This window comes from Propithecus coquereli, unplaced genomic scaffold (genome assembly GCF_000956105.1).
Source record: "Propithecus coquereli isolate 6110/MARCELLA unplaced genomic scaffold, Pcoq_1.0 Scaffold386, whole genome shotgun sequence".
NCBI classification, from domain to species: Eukaryota; Metazoa; Chordata; class Mammalia; order Primates; family Indriidae; genus Propithecus; species Propithecus coquereli.
The window spans coordinates 562026-582535 of record NW_012149574.1 but is presented as its reverse complement, the minus strand read 5'-3'; the positions used below and the strand labels follow the sequence as shown (position 1 = coordinate 582535).

General features: G+C 44.3%; 1 protein-coding gene across 3 annotated transcripts in view; it reads right to left on the bottom strand.

Moving 5' to 3' along the window:
• DRD3 (dopamine receptor D3) overlaps positions 1–20510 on the bottom strand; it is a 50767-nt gene that overhangs the window by 6041 nt on the left and 24216 nt on the right. For all 3 annotated transcript variants that reach the window (XM_012652233.1, XM_012652235.1, XM_012652234.1), the window contains 3 exons: positions 17491–17603; positions 7197–7339; positions 224–420 (listed from right to left, as the gene is read on the bottom strand). In XM_012652233.1, coding sequence (XP_012507687.1) covers positions 224–420; positions 7197–7339; positions 17491–17603 — 453 coding nt within the window. The remainder of the gene's footprint in view (positions 1–223; positions 421–7196; positions 7340–17490; positions 17604–20510) is intronic.

Sequence of the window (20510 nt, the reverse complement as noted above, 5' to 3'; positions counted from 1 at the left end):
GGCGGCTATCAATGTATTCGTAAGATTGACTTTCGTACCTTCATAGTATAGCCAGAAAAAAAAAAAAAAAAAAAGCACAGCCAGTACCAGCAGATTAGAAGGTAGGTGTCAAATCTGTGTCTCCAGTGTGGCAGAATGGGCACAACCATGCACTGCTGGACACTAGGCTGGGAGGTCAGGGGGTTGGGTGTTGTCTTCCCACTGCCCCCTCCAGGGTGCTTACTTGTTGAGGGAAGCCGGGCCTGACACTGATGCACTGACTGTTTTGTCGAGTAAGGATCCGCTTCCGTCTCCTTTGTCTCAACACCACATAGATCCTGGCATAGACAAGGACAGTCACTCCAAAGGGCAAGTAGAAGGACACCACTGAAGAGTAGATGACAAAATCAGGGTTGGAGATGGAGCAGACGCTGGGGTCCCCTGTGGGTCAGAGAAGGGGAGAAGGTGAAGCCATTTGCAGGTATTAGAGCTCAGCAGGGAGCACAAAACATGGTCCCACATCACACATGGTGTCTCCCCCTCCTGGCGGGTGCAATGTCAGCTCTGCTGTCAGCTCCTTGAGGGCAGGAGGTCCAATTCATCTTTGTGTTTCTCACAGTTCACTTAAAAAGAAAATATATCAACGATTATATGCCAGACATTGCTCTGCACTGGGGCTGCAAAGATGAATCAGACACCATGTCTGCTCTTGAAGGAGCAAAGAGCCCAGATAGATGATGATCCCTTCCGTATGATGTGCTGTCACCCAGGGGAATGCAGCCTGAAGGCTGGGGGAATGTCACGTCACAGAGCAACCAGGCAGAGGCTCCAGGGAGGGATGCAGCCCCCAGAAAAGGCCCTGCTGGTGTGGAGGCATTAAAGGATTGTTTGAATGCAGCCTTCTTTGGCTTCCTCCTTTCATTGCATTCCAACAGTCCTTTTGCTGAGAATTCCAGGTCTCCAGTTTTAAATGTGGGATGCAGGGCAGGTGGTGGCTGAACACAGGACAGGCATTTGATTTTTCAGGGAATCCCCAGCACTGGCCGGGGGTGGAGTGGGAAAAGGCTGGTAAGGATATAGTCACTGTGGAGAGTGTGAATTCAGAAGGGTCCCTGTCTCTGCTTTATGTCCTGAAATGTTGCTGCTACTCCTCCTTAGGAGGTCCCTATTGCTTTGCCTTCTTCATTAGCAGATGTTGAGATTCCTCCAATGCCCAGGGTGGGGCCTGAAACTTTCCCCATCTTAAAAGAGAAAAGGAAAGTAAACCAATATCTACCAGGTGATGTGCCAAGGGCTTTGTATACATTTTCTTACTTAATCATTGTGCCAACATCATGTGAGAGAGATGCCATTACTGTCTCTATTCTCAGATGAGCAGACTAAAGCTCAGAGAGCATCAGTAAGTGGTCCAAGGCTGCACAGCCTGAAAGATACATTCATCCAGCCAGTCTGACCCCAAAACCAATGTTCTTTCTGTAATTTTGACTTTATAACTCCCTCTACCACAGTGACATGGCACATTTGTGCTTTGTCCATCATTGTCGGCAACAACTGTTGGCACACACAGCCAATCTTCATAAAGCGTTGGGGATTCTCCAACCCAAAATCTGGCCTTAGAAAATAAAGCCTCAGGTGTGAGCTCATGGGGAGAGGGCAGTGGCTACATGGGCCCCTCATTCTGCTTCTTGGTCTTCTGAGATTGGTAGCAGCCAGGCAGCCCTAGGTGTGAGACTCAAATCTGCCATTTATTAACAGTGTGGTCTTGGGCACGTTACTTAACTATGCCAAGTCTCAGTTTCATTACCTGTAAAAAAAGGACAGAAATATTGTCTTATAGTGGTTGTGAGAATTAACGAGAATAAATGGTAGCTATTATTATTTATTATTTACCTCCCTGGATTTTTTTTTAAACTTAAGAAGGAAGGTATCATTTGGAATAGAAATTTGGGATGAGACTTATAGTGAACAATATTTGTAGGGGAGGGAAGGGAGCAGCAGCTAAGAGCTAAAATGGAGAGAAAGAGTGCTCAGTGGGGCAAGTTAATGACAAAGCTGCCACCAGAATCTTTACAAGCTACTCCCCAAAACTCTCTGGTTTTCTGGGGAGAGGGTAAGATTCACGTCCTCTTACCAGAGCCTGTGTCACCATCCTTTAGCAAATGGATCATAAGGCTCCAAGTAGTGATCACCAAATTGGTGTCTTCTGGAACTCTGGAGTGGTAGGGTTGGGGGAGGGGTGGGGTGGCAGCTGGTGGTCTTCCTGAATGTCTAGGGAGCCACCTGGGCAGTGATCAGCCCCTCCCCTGAAATCAGCTCCCCTGTTGTCAGCGTCTGACCATGATTCAGATGCCTCCTATATTGAGGTGAAGTCTCAGCATGTTTCCTGTGAGCAGAGGCCAGCAGGGTGGCAGGGCTACGTTCCCACCATCCATCTCGTTGCCACTCTTGGTGTGCTGGATACTTCTTATTTGTCCCTCCACATAACTCTCTACCCTTTTCTACCTTCCTCTGGAGCCTGGCCTCCAAATTTTGTATAGGAACTACCTCTTTTAAAAGGCCAGAGTCAGAAATGGGTATAGTCTGCTTGTATTCGTGTAGAAATGGAAACATGTATACACACGTGTGCACGTATGTGTGTGTGTGCACGTGCTTGCTTGTTTCAAGCATCGTCTTTGAAGAATAGTACTGTTTACTTCTAGGGAGCGGGGTGGGGAACTAGCAATCTGGGGTAGGAGGGAGACCTACAAATGAGTACATATGTGTCTCATTATACCTTACGAATGTTTTATCCTGTGCAAGTATTTATTTTTCCACTAAAAATGTTGAAAGTGTATGTATGAGAGAGGGAGAGAGAGTGAAGAGATGGCACATGGCTATTTCAGGATCCCTGATCAATAAAAGCCCTCCCATTAATCACTGAACTTGTACTGTCATCCTTTCCCTCCTCCCCTATCTAAGCAAACCTCTACCCTTCCTTAGATTGAGCTTTGCTGCCTCTCCCAGAACTTCCCCACGCTATTTGGTCTCATGACTGCACAGCAGTCAGAGTGACACTGGAGGCTGTGGCCAATGAGTGGGGCCTGGCCTGGGTGTGTCCTGTGGGCAGGGCAGAGGGATGCACCACACAGCAGCCCTTCTGAAAGCTTCTCTGCTGAGTGCTGAGAAGAGGCGGTGGGGACAGTGAGGCCCCCAGAAGCTCAGGCTTCCCTAGGAGATGAGGTACCTTCCTGAGATGACTTAACCGAAATAGTACTGTGCTGTTAGCACCACAGTTACTCAAGGAATACATCAGTGATGAATAAATAAGGAAAATGTGCAAATGAGCATGTTATGTAAGCACAGAAGCACTCACTGGCTGGAGGCTACTGGGGACAGCTGGGCGGGGGTGGGGAGGTTACTCGTCATTTTCTGAGATTAGAGATGCTTATCCCAACTAATCTCAACATTTAAGGAGGAAAGGATGATAATGAAGATTCAGTTCATCTACTTACTCATTCAAGAAACCTTTACGGAGCACCTCCTATGTTCAAAGCACTGCCCTGGGTGATAAAAACATTAAATAGTTCACTAAGGGGTCCAGGAGGTTTTTACGGGCTATCTTGGGAGCTTGAGTCCCATGGTGAAGTGAATAGCATGGCCAAAGCAGATTTACTTGAAAGATTCATGAACTTCAAACTTATTGAAAGATTTGAGCTCAACTTGATTCCAAAGGCAGGAGATGCTGATGAATCTGACTTTAGGATGAACCGATTATTCCTTTAACTTTGTGCTTCTATTATTCTTTTAACTTCTTGAGTAACCAAGCTCCCGGGCTCTAGTGCTCCAAAAGCCAGGTGAGGTGTTCTATTGTTAAAATCAAACAAATAGCACTCCTCAATTTCCTTTTATCAAAGGAAAATCAAGCCAGCTGATAGAATTTTCTTAACTTTAAGTTTTTCCCCTTCAAGGTGTCTTAAACCTTTGTCACCAACTTATTCATTCATTGCTTATTCATTCTAGAATTTTTTTATAACACAATAGCTACCTGATTTAGCAGAAATTTAAATACTAGTTATTTTTCTTATCTGTGAAATGAAAGGATCGGGCTATTTATTTAGGGATCTTTAGGGTGTCCTCTAGCACCCACACACCATGCCCTGCTGTCATTAAGGGCTGTTGACGATGTGATATTTGGCCAGATTGCTGGGCCTCTGTTGGGACCGGGGGCAACCTTGGAACTCTCTGACCCAAGATCCTCCCTGATGTTGCCCTTTTCTCAGAGAACAGGGGCAACTCCAAGTTGGAAGAGACTGAACATTTCTCTACCTTATGATCTCTAATAATTCACAATCAGCTGTGGCAGCCATGGCATTAAAAGAAGAGCTGGGCCAGGAAGTTCTTTTTTTGTGTTGTACATCTTAGTGGAAGTCCAGCTGCTTCTAATGTCAGGTGTTATTGGCAGTGTCCTGCCCCGTCCCCCTTGACTTCCCACAGAACTAGAAAAAATGACTGAGAGAAGTAATTCATATTGGGCTTTTGCATGAACTTAGGAAGTTCCTTACAGATGGGGGAGTTGCTGGAGGAACCCACATCTATCAAGATAATGAAGTTGTACCATGAAGGTCAGATTGAGGCAGAGGAGGACAGCTGGGTTTCCCCATCTTGAGTTCCATTCACTAATTCCCTGAACTGTATTTTAGGAAGAGGTGACAGGTCTCCTGTACGACCATTAGTAGAACTACTACTGTTCAGATCTTCTGTGGGGCAGACGTGTTGTTAAATTTTGAGGCACAGAACACCTTTCTAATAAATAATAACAACAATGACACCAACTAGTATCTGCTGGGCTCTAATGATGGAATCTGACACTTTGACACAATATATGGATAACTGGAGGGCTTACTACTGTGCTATTAATAAACTTACAAGTAAAAGAGAGATTGTGAGAGATGAGAGAGAACAAAGAGCTCACATGTGAAGTCACAGACCTTTTTTTTTTTTTTTACCTTCTCAATACTGTATTTGAAAATCCTTTTGGAAGGATTTTCATGAATTTTGTTTTTGGAACATTAATGATCTCACTGGTGGCAAAAACACTGCTCGTTCTTCTTCACTTTAGATGTTGACATTAACTGGGAACTCTGTCTAGTGTCAGATTTCGAGACTGTTTCAACTGTTTCCAAGTCATGTGTGTCTGTGAGAGTGAGACCGCCCCTACCAAGAATGCGTGACAGGAGCCATGCTCAGCCCAGCACGCACTGAACCTGGGGACTTGCTGCAGGCCGGGAGGTAAGCAGTGCCCTGGTCTAATAATGGTAATGAGTCTCCCATGCCACAAATTCCAACAGAGAATATATTTTCAAATAGAAACACAGTTACAGAAGGTGACTTAGTTATCAGGCTAATCCATAAAGCATATTGAACACTCACCGAAAAGGGCATTTTAGCGTCACAGAGTCAACCTCCATAGCTTGGTGGGGGATGTTGCTTTGTGATGTGCAGAGTGTGTATGTGCACGTGTGACAAGTGTATAAAGTGTCATTCAGTTAAAATAACAAAGAAACAAATGATAAAGAGTAATGCAGAGATGATAACATCATATTTTAGGAATAGCCTGGCTTAACCAGGCAAATATTTGTGGATAATTTGGCTGGTTAACTTTAATGTGGCAGAGAAACAAGCCTGACCTTGAGTAGGTGGTATGTGCTTGGCATGTTTACATATGTTATCCCAATTTAATCCTCATTTAATTGCGAAAAAGTCTCTATGAAGGAGATAGATTGGAGTTATATCATATGTAGGATTAGATTCTAAAGTCAATGAATAAAGTGAAAATTATATAGACCCAAAATTTGCTTCGAAAATCTCCTGAATTACATATAAAGATATACATGGTATTATTATTATAACCCCAAACAGTAATAAGATTATAATATACACAGTAATGTCATATATTACAGAGTTCATATGGAATACGTAATTTTAGAGATAAAGTTCCTGGGCTTTATGTAGGGGCCATATATAAAAAATATTGAAAACTTCCTATTATAACTATATATAGACTGAGTCTACATATTTGAATTTGCTCAAGTTTATGCTCCACTGTATTATTATCCCAAATTTACCAACGAGGAAACCGAACTCACAAAAGTTAAGTAACGTGTTCAAGGAGACATAGCTGTTAAGTAGTAGAAGTTTAAAGTTCGGATTTAGAGTTTGAAGCTAGGTTTTTCTGACTCCAGAGCCTTTTTATGTCTTCCCAAATCATTGTCCAGCAAATGACACTTGGAAAATTATTTATAAGTTAGGATTTGCCTGTAATATGCATATACATAAGCACATGGCTAGGTGACTAGTACATATATACCAGAAATTCACAAACCTAGAATATAAGAATTGAATTAACCAATCCAAATGGACAAAATAAGAAATCCACATGAATACTAGAGCACTAGTCAGTTTTCTCTTAGCAAACACTCAGTGTGTATTGTCAATACCCATCACGTTACTCTGTGTGTTAATAGCTTTCATTTGACACATGAAATTCCTGAGGCTGAAAGATGGTTGTGGTACAGCCACAGAGGGCACTGATCCATATGAGGTGTAAATTTGGATTGGTGTCATTTGCTTAAGATTCCAGACATCTCAGATGTACACATTGTTCATCCACCCATCCATCTGTCCATCTCTCCAGTAAAGATGTATCGTGCTACACATCATAGCCAGATTTTCTGTATATTAAAAATAAAAAATACACCTCTCATAATTTGAGAATCTATATTAGTTCCCAAGTGTTAGAAATTATTCTTATTGAGTAAAAAGCCAGAAATATAATATATATCCTACAACAGGACTTTTGTGATATATTATTTTGCATTGTAGGTCTGTTACAAATTATCTTTTCATTAGAAAAACCTCACCTGAATTATTAATATAGCTTTGTTTTTTAACTGGTACATTCTTCAAATGAGTACAATGACATTTATTTCAAAATAGAGACGAGCCAGACTTTTCATGAATTGGGACAGAACTTTACCCCTGTGCCAATAATTGATGAGGTTTTGCTTTATATTTTATTTATAACCAACAAAGGCCAAAGCTTTGCAGTCTGGGTCATTCTCATTTGATTACCAAGTACGCTGACCCAGGGTCAGAAATTTCAGGGTTGAGCACCACTGATAGCCACTCAGGTGTGCTGTGCATCACATGAGTGCTGGGACTGAAGCCATCATTGTTACCTGTGGTGTTGAGGCCAAAGAGGAGAGGGCAGGACACAGCAAAGGCCAACACCCAGACAGCTGTAATCATGAGGGCCACGCGCCGACAGGAGCTCCGTCCCGTGCCATGCTGGTAGTGCACCGGCATGACCACCGCGGTGTATCTGCAGAAGGAAGGGCAAAGAGGATAGCGTGCTGAGACGGGATGGGGAACTGTTCAAAAGACAAGTTGAAAGAAGTTACTAGAGAAATAATCACGTTGATACATATGGCCGGAGAAAAATAACTTAGTTGGAGAAGGAGAGAAAAGAGTGTTTGAGGGAAAATAGTTGAAAGGTTTAGGTAAGACAGAGAAACTCATTGAGGAAGATGAGCAGAGAAAGGGAAGAATAAAAAAGTTAACGTAGCAAGACTGGGTTGAGAGAATTTACCAGTCCTGCATGATTGCCCAGCATACCAGCCTTGCAGCCACACACCCTCCACTTGGAAGACTCTGGACCCTACTCTGGATAGAGATGTGCAAAAGGGGTATGGTCCCTGTCCTCATTAAGTTTGGAGTTGAGAGGAGTGGACGAACAACAAAAAAGAAAACAAATATGTTAGCATAAAATGAGGAGTGGAGGGTGTGCCTTTACTTTCTCCCACAGTTTTTCAGACAGTGATAGAACTGTGCCCAAAGTGGATGTTTACTCCCTGCTCATATCCTTATATAAATTCTAACCCTCATAGCAACAACTCCTGCAAGTGGTAGAGGTTTCAGAAATAGAGTTGAGTAATAACCAATGGAGGCTTATTTTAAAATCCAGTTTTCATGCTTTGACATGGTCAAAGCCCAGTTCCTTTCACTTGTTGGACATTGTTGTATTTTCTGTGGCATCTCCTCACACACATTGCTACCCGCTTGTAGGACTTACCCAAACAATTGTTCTGCAGTCACCTCAAACTCAAGATGTCTAAAATAGATCTTCCCAGCTCCGCACACCTCTTAATCTGGTTCCATTTTATGCCTGTCTTTAAGACATTCCGACCCAGTACTCAGAGCTTTGGACTCTCCCTTGACCCTTTCATTCCAGTTGCTCACTCATTCATTTAACCTTTCATTCAATGTTTATGGAGTCTCTCTCTCTGTGTATATATATGCCATATATATACGCCAGACCCTATTCTGTCTGGTTAGAGATGTGCGAAAGGGGCATCGTCCCTGTCCTCATTGAACTTGGAGTTGAGAGGAGTGGATGAACAATAAAAAGAAAACAAGCATGATAGCATAAAATGAAGAGTGCCATGAAAGAAAGAAGCTGGATGATGTGTTAGAGAACAAGGGAGGAGGCAAAGAGGGGCCAAACCAACACAGAGTGGGCAGGAGGTGAGTGTATGAGAGGGACCAGCCATGAGGTGAGGAGGGGGAGGAACATTCTAGGCAGACAGATCACGGATCCTGGAAACTTACCAATTATGCTGTCCTTCCCATTGACCCACCCATGCCTTTCCTACTACCTGATTTCTAGGATGGCTGCAGCCTCCTGGCTGGTCTCTAGCTGCTAGGTTTCAAAAATAGATTTTATCATGTCTCCCCGCCTTCCCGGCTGAAAACTGTCCAAGACAGGCAGAATTCTAAGATTTCGGCCCTGTATAACAGCCACGCTGAGTGTAGGCTGAGCCTGTGAATACGATATAATAGCAGTCTTACGATTAGATTACCCACCGGCTGACCTTGAGTTAAATCAAAAGGGAGATTATCCTAGGTGGGCCTGACCTAGTCAGGTGAGGCCTTCAAAAGGGACTGGGCCTTTCTGAATTCAGAGGTTCAAAGCATGAGAAAATTTCCTACTGGCCTTGAAGGAAAAAACTGCCATGTTTCAAAAAGGGTCATTTGGCAGGGATGGCAAAAGGCCTACAGGAGCTGGGAACAGCCCTGGCTGACAGCCAGCAAGGAAATGGGGACCTCAGTCCTACAACTGCAAGGAACTGAATTCTACCAACAACCTGAATGAGTCTGGAAGAATAACCCCAGGCTCCAGATGAGAACACAGCCCAGCCTACATCTTGCCTTGTGAGACGCTGTGCGCGGTTTCTGACTTTCAGAAACTGTGAGATAAAAAAATAGGTATAGTTTAAGCCTCTAAATGTGTGGTGATTGTTCCACGGCTATAGAAAACGAATATACTTTCAATGACTCTTCTTTCACCCATAGGCCAAGCTTAATCTTCCCTGCCAACCTGACCTCCCGCTGGTTCCTGACGTTTATAGCTCCAGCCAAACTGGATCTACACATGGCTGGTGATGGGTATTCCTCAATATTCAGAGACTGGTGGTGTCTTTGTTCAAAACCATCATTCCTTCCCCCTCCCTGGGTGATTCAATCTCACTCTCCCTTAATCCCAGATTAACTCTCCCCCAATCTTCCCAGTCCTTTCCATTTTACAGAGATCTCTGAGTCTGAATGCAAAACACTTCTATGAGAATCGATTATATTGTCCTCCTGCATACAGTTGTCTTGCCTCATTACTGAAATTGCCTCATGGCTGGAGAGAGATAGCCCTCACATGATTTATGTTGCTTGATGGCTCAAATCATCTTACAGCTTTGGTAATCCGAGGTCCTTGCACAGGGTGAGTAGTAAGAAGCTGTTGATTGATTGCTTCGTGGGGCATGAAGCCCTCCTTCCCTGTAAGCGGACAGGTTTAATTGTAGACAGGCTCAAGGGATCTAAGGTATATAGCTGGATCTACACATGGCTCAATATTTTTCCCTTCTCAGTTCCAGTGAACCTAAAGGCCAGATTAGAGCAGGGGTCTCCTTCACCTGTCTCGTGCACCTCGAGACTTGGGGCTGAGGAAAGGAAGGACAGATGCCGGGCTAGAGGGTGTGGGTCGCTGCTCCCTGATGCTCTTCCCGGGTGTGTGCAGCTCCTGCGTGCTGGCACTGCCCGAATCTGCCTCTCGCGCATCTGGTTTTAGGGTGTTAACCTTTATATTCCCAAAAGAGCAGCTGAAGTCAGCTGTGAGTTCTGAGATGAAGTAAACTCTGCAGGACTTTGCCTTGACACCATGATGTGTGACAAAGGTAGCTTCTTTCTCAGGAGGGAGAAGTAGAAGTCCTGAGCTCTGAGTTCTTGCTTTTAGTTGTGACCCTGGATGAGGGTTTGAGCCCTGAGTCCTGCTGCTGCTACAGTTAGTTGAGGGTAAGAGTAGGAAAGCTGTGACCCACTTCCTCCTGCCCAGACCTGCAGATAGGCCAAGATCTTCCATTTACATAATGTCCTTTGATGTAAAAGAGCCTGACTCCCCGCATGCACTCACCGGTGTGCTGGTAAATGGCTAACAAGTGGCTCTCCAGGTGGAAAAAGCCCTAATTTGTAACATTTGCCAATTTCCGTGGTGTAATTACTCCTACTGATGCCCATTTTAAGCTACCAACAAAGCTTTAATAACTGGTTCAAAAAAATTCCTTAAATTTTGCCAATCAGATCATGCTAGCCCCATTATGAGCTGGCTTCAGCACACCACTGGGAGTCGCATACTTCCCCGAATATGCTTTAATGTTCAGCCACTTCTTGAAGGCTCCATTAATTCAATCAGTTTGTGAGTGCAGGGAACCCTGGCTCCGTTTTATCAAGGAGGAATCAGAGTCACAGGCAGGCTAACAATGAACAAGTTCTCACAGCAGACTGTGGCAGAGCCAGGTCGTCCACGGAGGCCACTGTCTCTTCTGAGTGCCCTGCTCCTTCTCAAGGGCATCAACGAGTCTCTGAGGCCTTGTGGGGGACAAGGGCTTCCTCAGGAAAGTTGGCTCAGCAAGGGTGGTTTGTACTTGGAGAGTTCTGTGGGTGCCCAGAACTGAGTTTCCCCAGTTAGTTTGATTCTGTTAATTGCTGGGTATGGGAGGGGTGTGTGTGTTAAGATGCAGATTTCCAGGCCACGTCCCTGGAGGTTTTGATTAAGTACTTCTGAAGTGGAACCCAGAAATACGTATTTTTAACGAGTAAGTGCATCGTACGGTTAGATAGGTTTGAGAAAGTCTGCATTAGGGAAACTTTCTGTGACAAAGATTCTCGTTAACCTGGGTAAGAAGTGAGAGTCAAGACTACAATTTGCCACTGTTACATTAAATGTTTTTCTAATTCTGTTTAAAACACCATTAAACTATTGGAATAAATGAGGCCCCCAGCTTGCCATAGGTGACTGAGACATCGAGGCTGTTCCGGAATCAGCCATCGGAGGGCACCATAATGCAGCAAGAACTTCGCCAGCTCCGCCGGGGTGACAAGTTCATTGCTCACCTGGGGGCTCTCCAGGCTCGGTGGGGATGTGGAGAGGGAAAGCCCGGCCTCCCGGGTTCCTGGAGCCCTGCGGGGACCCTGAATTCCCACCCAGGCGGCTGCTGAGCCTTGGGTGTTCTCTCAGAGCGATTGCAGATGACGCACCGAAGGCGAGGGCCGCGCCAAAGCACCCGGAGGGCGGGCCGGGCTGGGCTTGGACTGAGAGGGAAGCCTGTCCTGACCCGCTGCGCTGGGGGTACTCCAGGGCCAGCCACACAGTACGCACTGGGGCGTCGCCCCTGGGGAGGACCCCCTCACCATGCGTTTGAGCTCCTTGCTCTCTGGGCCCTTTCTGGTGTGGATTGCTCCACTCACCTGAACGCTGGCCCTGTGCATGGCAGTTAAGTCCATGGGCTTGAGAAACAGACTGAGAAGCGTCCGAATCCCAGCTCTGCCACTTAAATGTGCGGCCCGTGGTTTGTCTTTTCTGAGACTCAGTTTTCTCATCTGTACAATGGGGATAATGATTCCTGCCCGAAAGAACTGTTATGAATATTGAATGAGATTATCTCTGTAAAGTTTTTTTGTTGTTGTTTTAGCACAATGCCTAGTACATATTAAACTTTTCAATAACAGTATTACTATTGTTGTTGTTATCGTGCTAGTCCAAGGGATCAGTGATTCATATCAGTGAATTTATGGTTGTCTTTCTACTACTCCTGATTATTAGGGAACATTACATTTTAAAATTTCTCCAACAAACAAGTGTATAGCACTTTCTATGTGCCAGGCACTGTTCGAAGTGCTTTAAAAATATTAATTTAATTTAATCCCCCTAATAACCCTTTCAGGTAGTTACTATTATCACCACTAAACAGATAAGGGAACTGAGGCCCAGAGGGATTAATTTACTTGCCCAAGGTCACATTACTATTAAACTGTAGAGCCTGGAGTTTTAGCCAGGCAGTGTGACTCCACGGCTAGGGGACCCAGAGCATGGCTTGCAGCTCAGCAGCTCGGAGTGAGGCAGTGTGCTCTGGTAGAAAGAGGCTGACAGAATTCTTACTCTTGCGCTAGCTGTGTGATCTTGGCAAGCTTACCTACACGTTCTAGCCTCAGAATCTTTATTTGTAATGTGGGGATAATATACCCATCTCGCTGTGTTGTTGTGAGGGTTAGCAATAATGAATGACAAGCTCTTAGTGCCTGGCACATAGAACATGCTAAATAAATGGTAGCTATTTTTATTGTTGTTGTTGCTTCTAGATGCATGTACGTTACGATTAGCACAGAGGTAGCCAGGGCATTGAAGACATAGGAAATGTGCCTCATTTAGTCCAAGGGAATTGCAAGTACAGAAGTGCCCATCCCCACCTCCACCAATGACAGAGCCTCATATCGTAATAGACAGAGTACGCGGGGGGAGTCTGGAGACTCAGTTTCTAACCTCAGTTCCAAACCTGTACGAAGAGGCTGCAGGACCCTATGCACGCATTTAACATTCTGCTCAAGTAGGTTAACTGTGATGCCTATGACGCTGCTTCTGACTCCCAAGTCTGTGCGGGGCCTGTGTGGCTGTTCACTCTACCTAAGGTCTCAGTTCCCTGCAGAATTCAACCTGGGAGCTCTGTCCCAGGCAGGGAGACGTGTGCGTGTGGGAACTGATGAGGGTGCCTCTTTGGGAAGCCGGTAGTGGGGAGGAAAGAGGCCCGCCTGGGCGGGAGGGACTGACTCTACTCCCTGCCTGGGTTTAATGAGCCCCAGAGCTCTGTGAGGGCTGCTTTTCACCACCTTTTATTTGGTCAGACAGGGAGCTCAATAAATCTTTAGTTCTGTGGACTCCCCTCGTGGAGTTGCTGAAGGAGAAAGCTTTTTGCAAATGACTGGAAAGCCCTTTGCAAATATAAAGTGCTTATTTAGATGCAAACTAAAAATCCAAGGTGCCTGTGACTCATCTGGTACCTATTGTGCTCGCTGCACAGAGGCAGAGGCTTGCCTGTGTGATGGGTGCCATTTGAGAGCCACTTAAAGAACTCCCTGGTGAATGAATTTGGCGGCATTATTCCCGGGCTCCTCTCAGAGGACTCTAATTCTCAACACTTGGTCTTGTCCTCCTCTTCTGACACATTCTCAACCCTCTCCCTGAGTTAGTTCTGACCCCGATGCAAGATGTTGTGGGAGGGGGCTGGCCCCCTGGGGAGGCAAGGAGCCAAGGGGGTAGGGGATTGTGCTCAGAACACTTCTCACTCTGATTTTTTAAAAAGAAAAGGCAGCATTAATCCAAGCATCCCAGAGCTATGCCTAAAAATCTAATGACAATAGTGTTACTTGCTTTCAAAAACCCTTTTATCATTTCCTTTTCTTTCCTCTCTCTTTCCACCCTGTTATTACAGATCAGGGCTTCATGACCAAAAAATACTGAATCCATTTGGTTAAGTTTGTCAGACTGGTGACTGGCATTGTGCAAAGACCAAAAGCCTGCGTGAATGACTGCATTTTTAATGAATCGACCAGCTATTTGTCATCAGATGAACAGAATTTAATGCTGTGTATGGCAAACTGCTGTGAAGGATAATGGAGACAGCTTTTCCAAGGCCTATTTTCATTTCTAGAATAGGAGGAGGTTCCATTTTGAGGATTGGTGAGGGCTGATTGGGCCATATAGAAATACAAGCCAAGAAGGGAGCCTCTTTCTCCATTGGGATCTAAGGCTTGGCTAGTCCCTTCAGGTTTCAGGTAGGTGAGTGCCGTGCATTCTTGGAGTTTTCCTATACAGGACAAAGCCAATGCAAGATTTATTCTTGCTGGTTGTGTTTTATGTGGTGAACACTGAAATGGATGTCAAGCATGGCTGCTGTCGACAAAAGGATGCTCTTGTGTAAGTTAGAGAAAGGCGCCCTCTCCTGGCTGGCGAATTGCAAAAAGGCACCCTGTTTTGGCCGACTCAAAGCTTGGCAAAGGAAGCGCTGGCTGAATTTCTTTCCTACACCGGTGTTCAGGGAACAACCTGCACAACCTTGCCCAAATCCCCACGTGTGCGAATGTGTGTGGGTGGAGTGTATAGGCACGTTCTTGAAAGGGTAGAGAGAGGGTCAGGAATTAGAAGGGCTGGAAGGCAGCTGTCCCAGGCCCTCCCCTAAGACGCTCTTTTTATACTGCTCTTCCCCCTTCTCCCACGGCTAACCTATTCTCTCAGCCCTTTCTGAAAGTGCCTATTTGTGGTATGAACATGGGCTACCCTTGGGCAGGGAACCCAATTCAGTTTCATGCTCTTTGCTCAAGGCTCTGTAATAGGCACAGCAGGGAGATTCACAGGTGCTAAGGAGCTGGGTCTAGTGCGAGAGTTTCGGGTGGTGGCGGCAATGATAAAGCGAACCGGCTGCCTGCAGTCCAGTACTTCTGCAAATAACATAGTTCTGAGGCCGGGCACGGTGGCTCAGTCCTGTAATCCTAGCACTCTGGGAGGCTGAGGTGGAATACAGTTTGAGCTCGGGAGTTTGAGACCAACCTGAGCAAGAGCAAGACCCCATCTCTACTAAAAATAGAAAAAACTAGCCAGGCGTGATGGCACATGCCTGTAGTCTCAGCTACTTGGGAGGCTGAGGCAGGAGGATTGCCTGAGCCCAGGAGTTTGAGGTTGCTGTGAGCAAGGCTGATGCCACGGCACTCTAGTCCGGGCAACAGAGTGAGGCTCTGTCTCAAAAAAAAACCAAAACAACAAAAAAATAACATAGTCCTGAAAACATGTACTAAATGTCCAGAAATTACACAAAAGACTTAGATGTCAGAGAAAAAATATTATAAAATCCCTATCTTCTCACTTTTTAACAGCTTTATTGAAATATAATTCACACACCACACAGTCCACCCATTTAAAGTGTACAATTCAATGTTTTTTTGGTATATTTACAGAATTATGCAACCATATCCCTCTATTTTTAAACATACTCTTTACTGGTACTATTTGCAGAATTATGGATATGTTCTTTAATTTTCCTCTCAGTTGGACAGCCAACCAAGTGATAGAAATAAAAAACCATTTAGTTGGCTGGATGGTTTGCAGATCACCACAGGAAAGGGTTTTCATGTTCATTCTTTGGTTCTTTTGGTTCAAAATTCTCATTTCAGTATGAGAGGCAGTTTAGGGCTGTCGCTCTAGAGAACGCCATGCTGGGCTGCGTGAAGAGGACGTGCGATAGGACCTCTAGAAAAAGCTGCAGATGCCACAACATAGTTGCAAAGAAAGTGTTTTGAGGGTTCAGGGGCAACTGAATCAAATTGTAGGAATTTGGAAGGGCGTTGTGGAAAAGTGGTCCATTGTGATAGACCTTGGAGCATAAGAAGAATATAAGGCAACCCAGAAAGGGATGAGATTGAAAAGGTAGGTTGAGACCACATTGTGGAAAACTTGGAATACTAGGTTGTGGAGGTAATTCTAACTTTTATTCCATAGGCTAAGGAGACACTGAAGGGTTTGGCAGAGGGTAGTGGATATTAGGGCTTTACTTCTAGGGGAATAATTCCCCCCGATAGTGGTATGAAGGACCAGTGAGAAGGCAGGGGCAGAATTTCAGGTGAGAAGTCACAGGAGCCTAAACTAAGTAGGGGGCAGCAAGAAAGGAAAAGTGGGGGCAAATTTGAAGAAATTGCAAAAATAGAGTCTATAAACATTGGCTGCTTGGGTGTGAGAGATTAGGAAGAGAGAGGAGTCCAACAAAAGTCGAGATTCCAGGAGAAAGATGGTGTCACTAAGAGGCCATCAAGTCAAGATGATTTGGTGCTTTAATGGCCTGGTTTTTAGCATTTTGCATTATAGGAGCCAATGGGAAACTCAGGCAGTAATGTGATCTGGGGAGAAGGCAGAGGTGTAGTGGGAGATTTGGGGAAGTTAGTACAAAGCTTAAGATCATTGACTTGGAGTCAAATAGACATGGATTCAAATCCTGGCATGACCCCATATTAGCTGCGTGACTTTGGAAAATTCCTTAATTACCCTAAGAAGCTGTAAATGTGATAATAATAGTAGATGATAATAGTACCCAAGAATAGTTGTGAAGATGAAATGAGTTAACGCCTGTCAAAGCTCAGCACAATGTCGTCAATTCTCAATAAATGGCAGATCTTATTTGGGGTCACCTATTGGAACTATGGAGTGAATGGATGATATTATTGGGAGAAAGAAAAGGGGTGGAAGGTGAGAGAGGAGGGACAGGACTCAGAGAAGGAAGGTTGGAGGCTCTTAAGCGTGCCAGAGGCCACAGGCTTGGAAGCAGCCTCCTTTCCCCAGGGCTCTCAGTCGGCCTGGTGGTGTCCTGTGGGAGCCGTGGGAATGCAAGGCCCATGCAGGGTGAGGGGAAAGAGCAGAGGCACCCAGAGCAAGGGCAGTGAATTCAGGTACCCGTAGGGATAGAAAGTGACGTTACTCACAGAGGAACACACACAAAGTGGCGTCAAAATCACAGAAATCCAGAAATTCTGGCAAACAAAAAGCAGTTAAAAAAAAAACCTATCATTTTTTACTCGCTTTTCTTAAATTCTATGAGGGAACTATATAGATCACAGCCATGCTTTCTAATACTGCCTCTCTCCCCCACTTTTCTCTTTCCTTCCCCCAAAATGCACTCCTGCTTACCTCCCTCTTTTCCTCTCTCCCTCTGCCACCTTCCTTCCCTCCCTCCTTTCAACAAAAACAAAGAAAACAACAGAATTTCCTACCAACCCAAATCAGCTCCCCTTTTGTCCTTCTCCTCCTTTCCTTCCTATTAGGAATCACAAAAGCCCCAAAGGATGGTGGAAAAGCAAAACCAGAATCCCCTCCAGGGGGCTGGAGGAGAAGAAAGGCGAAAAAAACTTACAACTATTTCTCTCCTGTCGCAGGGGTTTCTTCTCACCTGCATGCCATAATTTAAGAGAAAAAGAGAGGAAAGAAAATGTCACAATGTCAAGGTCTGCTTGGAAGTGACCCCAGTGTCCTCAAATGCAAAGCTTATGCCTCCCCCACCTGGCTTTTGGGCCACCTCTCTTCCAATCCTGGAAGGGGAATCCCAGCTCTACCTGTCTATGCTGATGGCACAGAGGTTCAGGATGCTGGCCGTACACATCATGACATCCAGGGTGACAAAAACATCGCAGCAAATGCGGCTGAAATTCCAGACTCCACCTGTCACCTGGGCATCAGAGACAAGGATGTTAGCGTTTCCCTCAGAGAAAGAACAATCACGCAATCAACTCTCCTGTCTTCTCAGTTTCACCCAGTATGGATGTTGACCCCTGTCTACTCCCTGTGGTTGGTACCATCATTACCACAGGGGGACAGACATCGAGGGCGTGCCAGGCTGTCCGAGAGTGGTTGCTAAAGAAAGGACCAATTCACAGAATGTTAGTGCCGGAAAGGATCTTCCAAATCAATTAGTCCAGTGTTTCTCAAAGTGTGGTCCACAGGGGAGTGCTTATTAAAAATGTAGATTTCTGAATCCTTCTTAGACCAACTAAGAGTCTCTGGATCTGTGGCCCATGAATCTTCATTTTCAAACACCCCAGACACACTATAGTTTGAGAATTGCTGATCTAGTTCCGACTCAGGAGGCAATGATGCTCCTTATGGTTAAGTGTTATGCTCAGAGATGCACAGCTGGCAGCAAAAGAACTTGGGTGACTGCCTGATGTGTATTGTGACAAAACTGCCTCTCTGAAGCCCTCCACCCAGTAGAGAGCTCACCATGTACTCAGGAAATAAACTTAGAACACATTTTTCGTAAAATGTACCTCCAAAGTAAAAATATATACAGCTTCAGGTTTTAAAGCTTGCAAACATTCTGAAACAACATCTATAAGAACCTATGTAAAATAAGTCTGTGCCAAGATGACTGCCTTAAACACCTCCCACCCCACCACTAATGTCCCAATCACCAACAGGAGGGGAAAAGGCTGAGTCCAGGGGATTGGAAAGGAGCACAGGTTCTCTCTACCACTCACAGAATTAGTGAGGATGGTTTCAACCTCATGCATCTACACACATACATAATCTCTATAACCTCCTCTGAGTAATGCTTATAAAAGGTCCAGAATTTATGTAATTTGTATTCTAGTACATTTCTATTTTATTTTTAAAACTTTCATATAACCTAAATGAACCAAGAAGATGTGTCAGGGAGATTGTCACTTACAGAATGTCTGCAAACGGCCACTCATGGGCCTCAAGGCTTTTGTGCTTTTGCCAGCTTCCTGCCTGGGGGGCTGCCATTCTTGGGGACGGTGGTTCTCAAGGAGAAACCTGAGAAGGTTTGGGCCCCTGACTGTAGCTGAGTGTTCATGATATTCCTCCTAAGCAGGGCCAATGCCTATTTAAGGGGAAGAAAGAGTGAAAAAAATAGGTACAGTAGCCACTGAAGTAGCTTATCAAGAAAAAAAACAGATAGTGACCAAATGATCATGTATAAAGATGGTGCCGTTCCTCTGAGCTTTCTCATCCAAGAATTCTTCTCCTCTGCCCAGGTAACTTTCTGTTCATTCCTGTTTTCTCAATAAAGCAAGGTTCTAAGAGACTATCTATTCTTCCTCTTCCCTAATAACTTCTTTCCCTTGGATTTATTTCTTTTCCTACATCCTCTTTTATCCCCCGTGTTTGGTCATCTCCAGACTCTATTTTGAGAAACTGACCAAAAACTTTTTTTGTTGTTTAAAAGAAACAGTGAAAAGTTAAAACTAGTGATAAAGCCATCATTTTTGTTTATTTGGTTGTGGATTTATTTTCTCTCTTCAACTTAGAACATTTGGCTCTATATAAACAAAGGCCTAATATGAATATATAGGAACTCTGAGCATGAAAAACTTTTCAAAAGGGAGATGTAAGAATTCTGATCTAAAAAGTCATAGTAACACAATGATTTAAGGCAGCCAGGAGAATAAAACATAGTTTTACTTATTACATAGGATAGTTGTGTGCTATAAAAGCTTCTTACAAAAGCTGACTTTTGCATTCTAAATTTTATCTCAGCATTGTGTGTGCTATGAAATTTATGTTTAAAATTAGGGAAAACCCCTTTTTTGCATAATTGTGAGAGCCTGTTTGTGTATGTGTGTCGGGGGCTAGTGTAGGTGAGAGAGAATAGTTAGGACAAACTTCAGTGCTTGCTGGGTATTCATTCATACATTCACAAAGCAAGTACTTGTGAATCTCCTAATACTTAGCTCATAGAAGGAAGGTATGTCGTATGTATTAAGAGGTTTTACCAAATGCATTACAAGGCCTATCGTTGAACAACTTAAAATAACTGGAGAAGCAAGGCATTTTAAAATAAAATATTCATAGTTAGAGATCATCATGAGATCCTAATATTGTTAATATGAACTAACATTTATTAAGAATTTATAGGGTGGGGCAAAGGCAATACATGTAACCTAAACATTTGTACCCCCTTAATATTCTGAAATAAAAAAAAAGAATTTATATGCAGCACCGACCCACATGACCCATTCCAGGAATTTCTATAGTTTTGAAACTTCAGATTTTGAAAACTGAATTGTATTTTACTGTATGTGCTCTTAAAGCTTTTTGAGGACAAATTATATACTTATTTGATGGAGATTAAATGACTGTTACTTAACCAACACTATAGGAGGAGGGACATTTACCTGTTTGCTGCTGCATCCGCAGCTCCCAGGGGATCCCCAGGGCCTAGCATGAAAATATGTTCTGGAAAGAATAAATGGTCTCCGACATAATCTTTCTCAATAATAGCCAACATTTATTGAATGCTTACTAAATGCCCGGTGTTCTACAAAGCACTTTACATGCATGGCCTCTATTCTGATTATAATCCTATGACAGAGAGCTATTACTGTCTCATCACAGAGAAGGAACCTAAAGCTTGGAGAGATTAAGCACCTTGTCAAAGGGCACAGGGCTAGTAGAGGCAGACAGGGCCCTGGAATGTAGGTTGTTCTGCACCCTGTTGCAGGGAAGTGGCAAGCAAGGAGGGGTGGTTGTTGGAAAATGGATGGAAGTGAGTAGACAGAGGAAAGGAGAAAGCCAGGTGCCCCTCAAGGAGTTCTGTGTGACAGACTGTATCAAC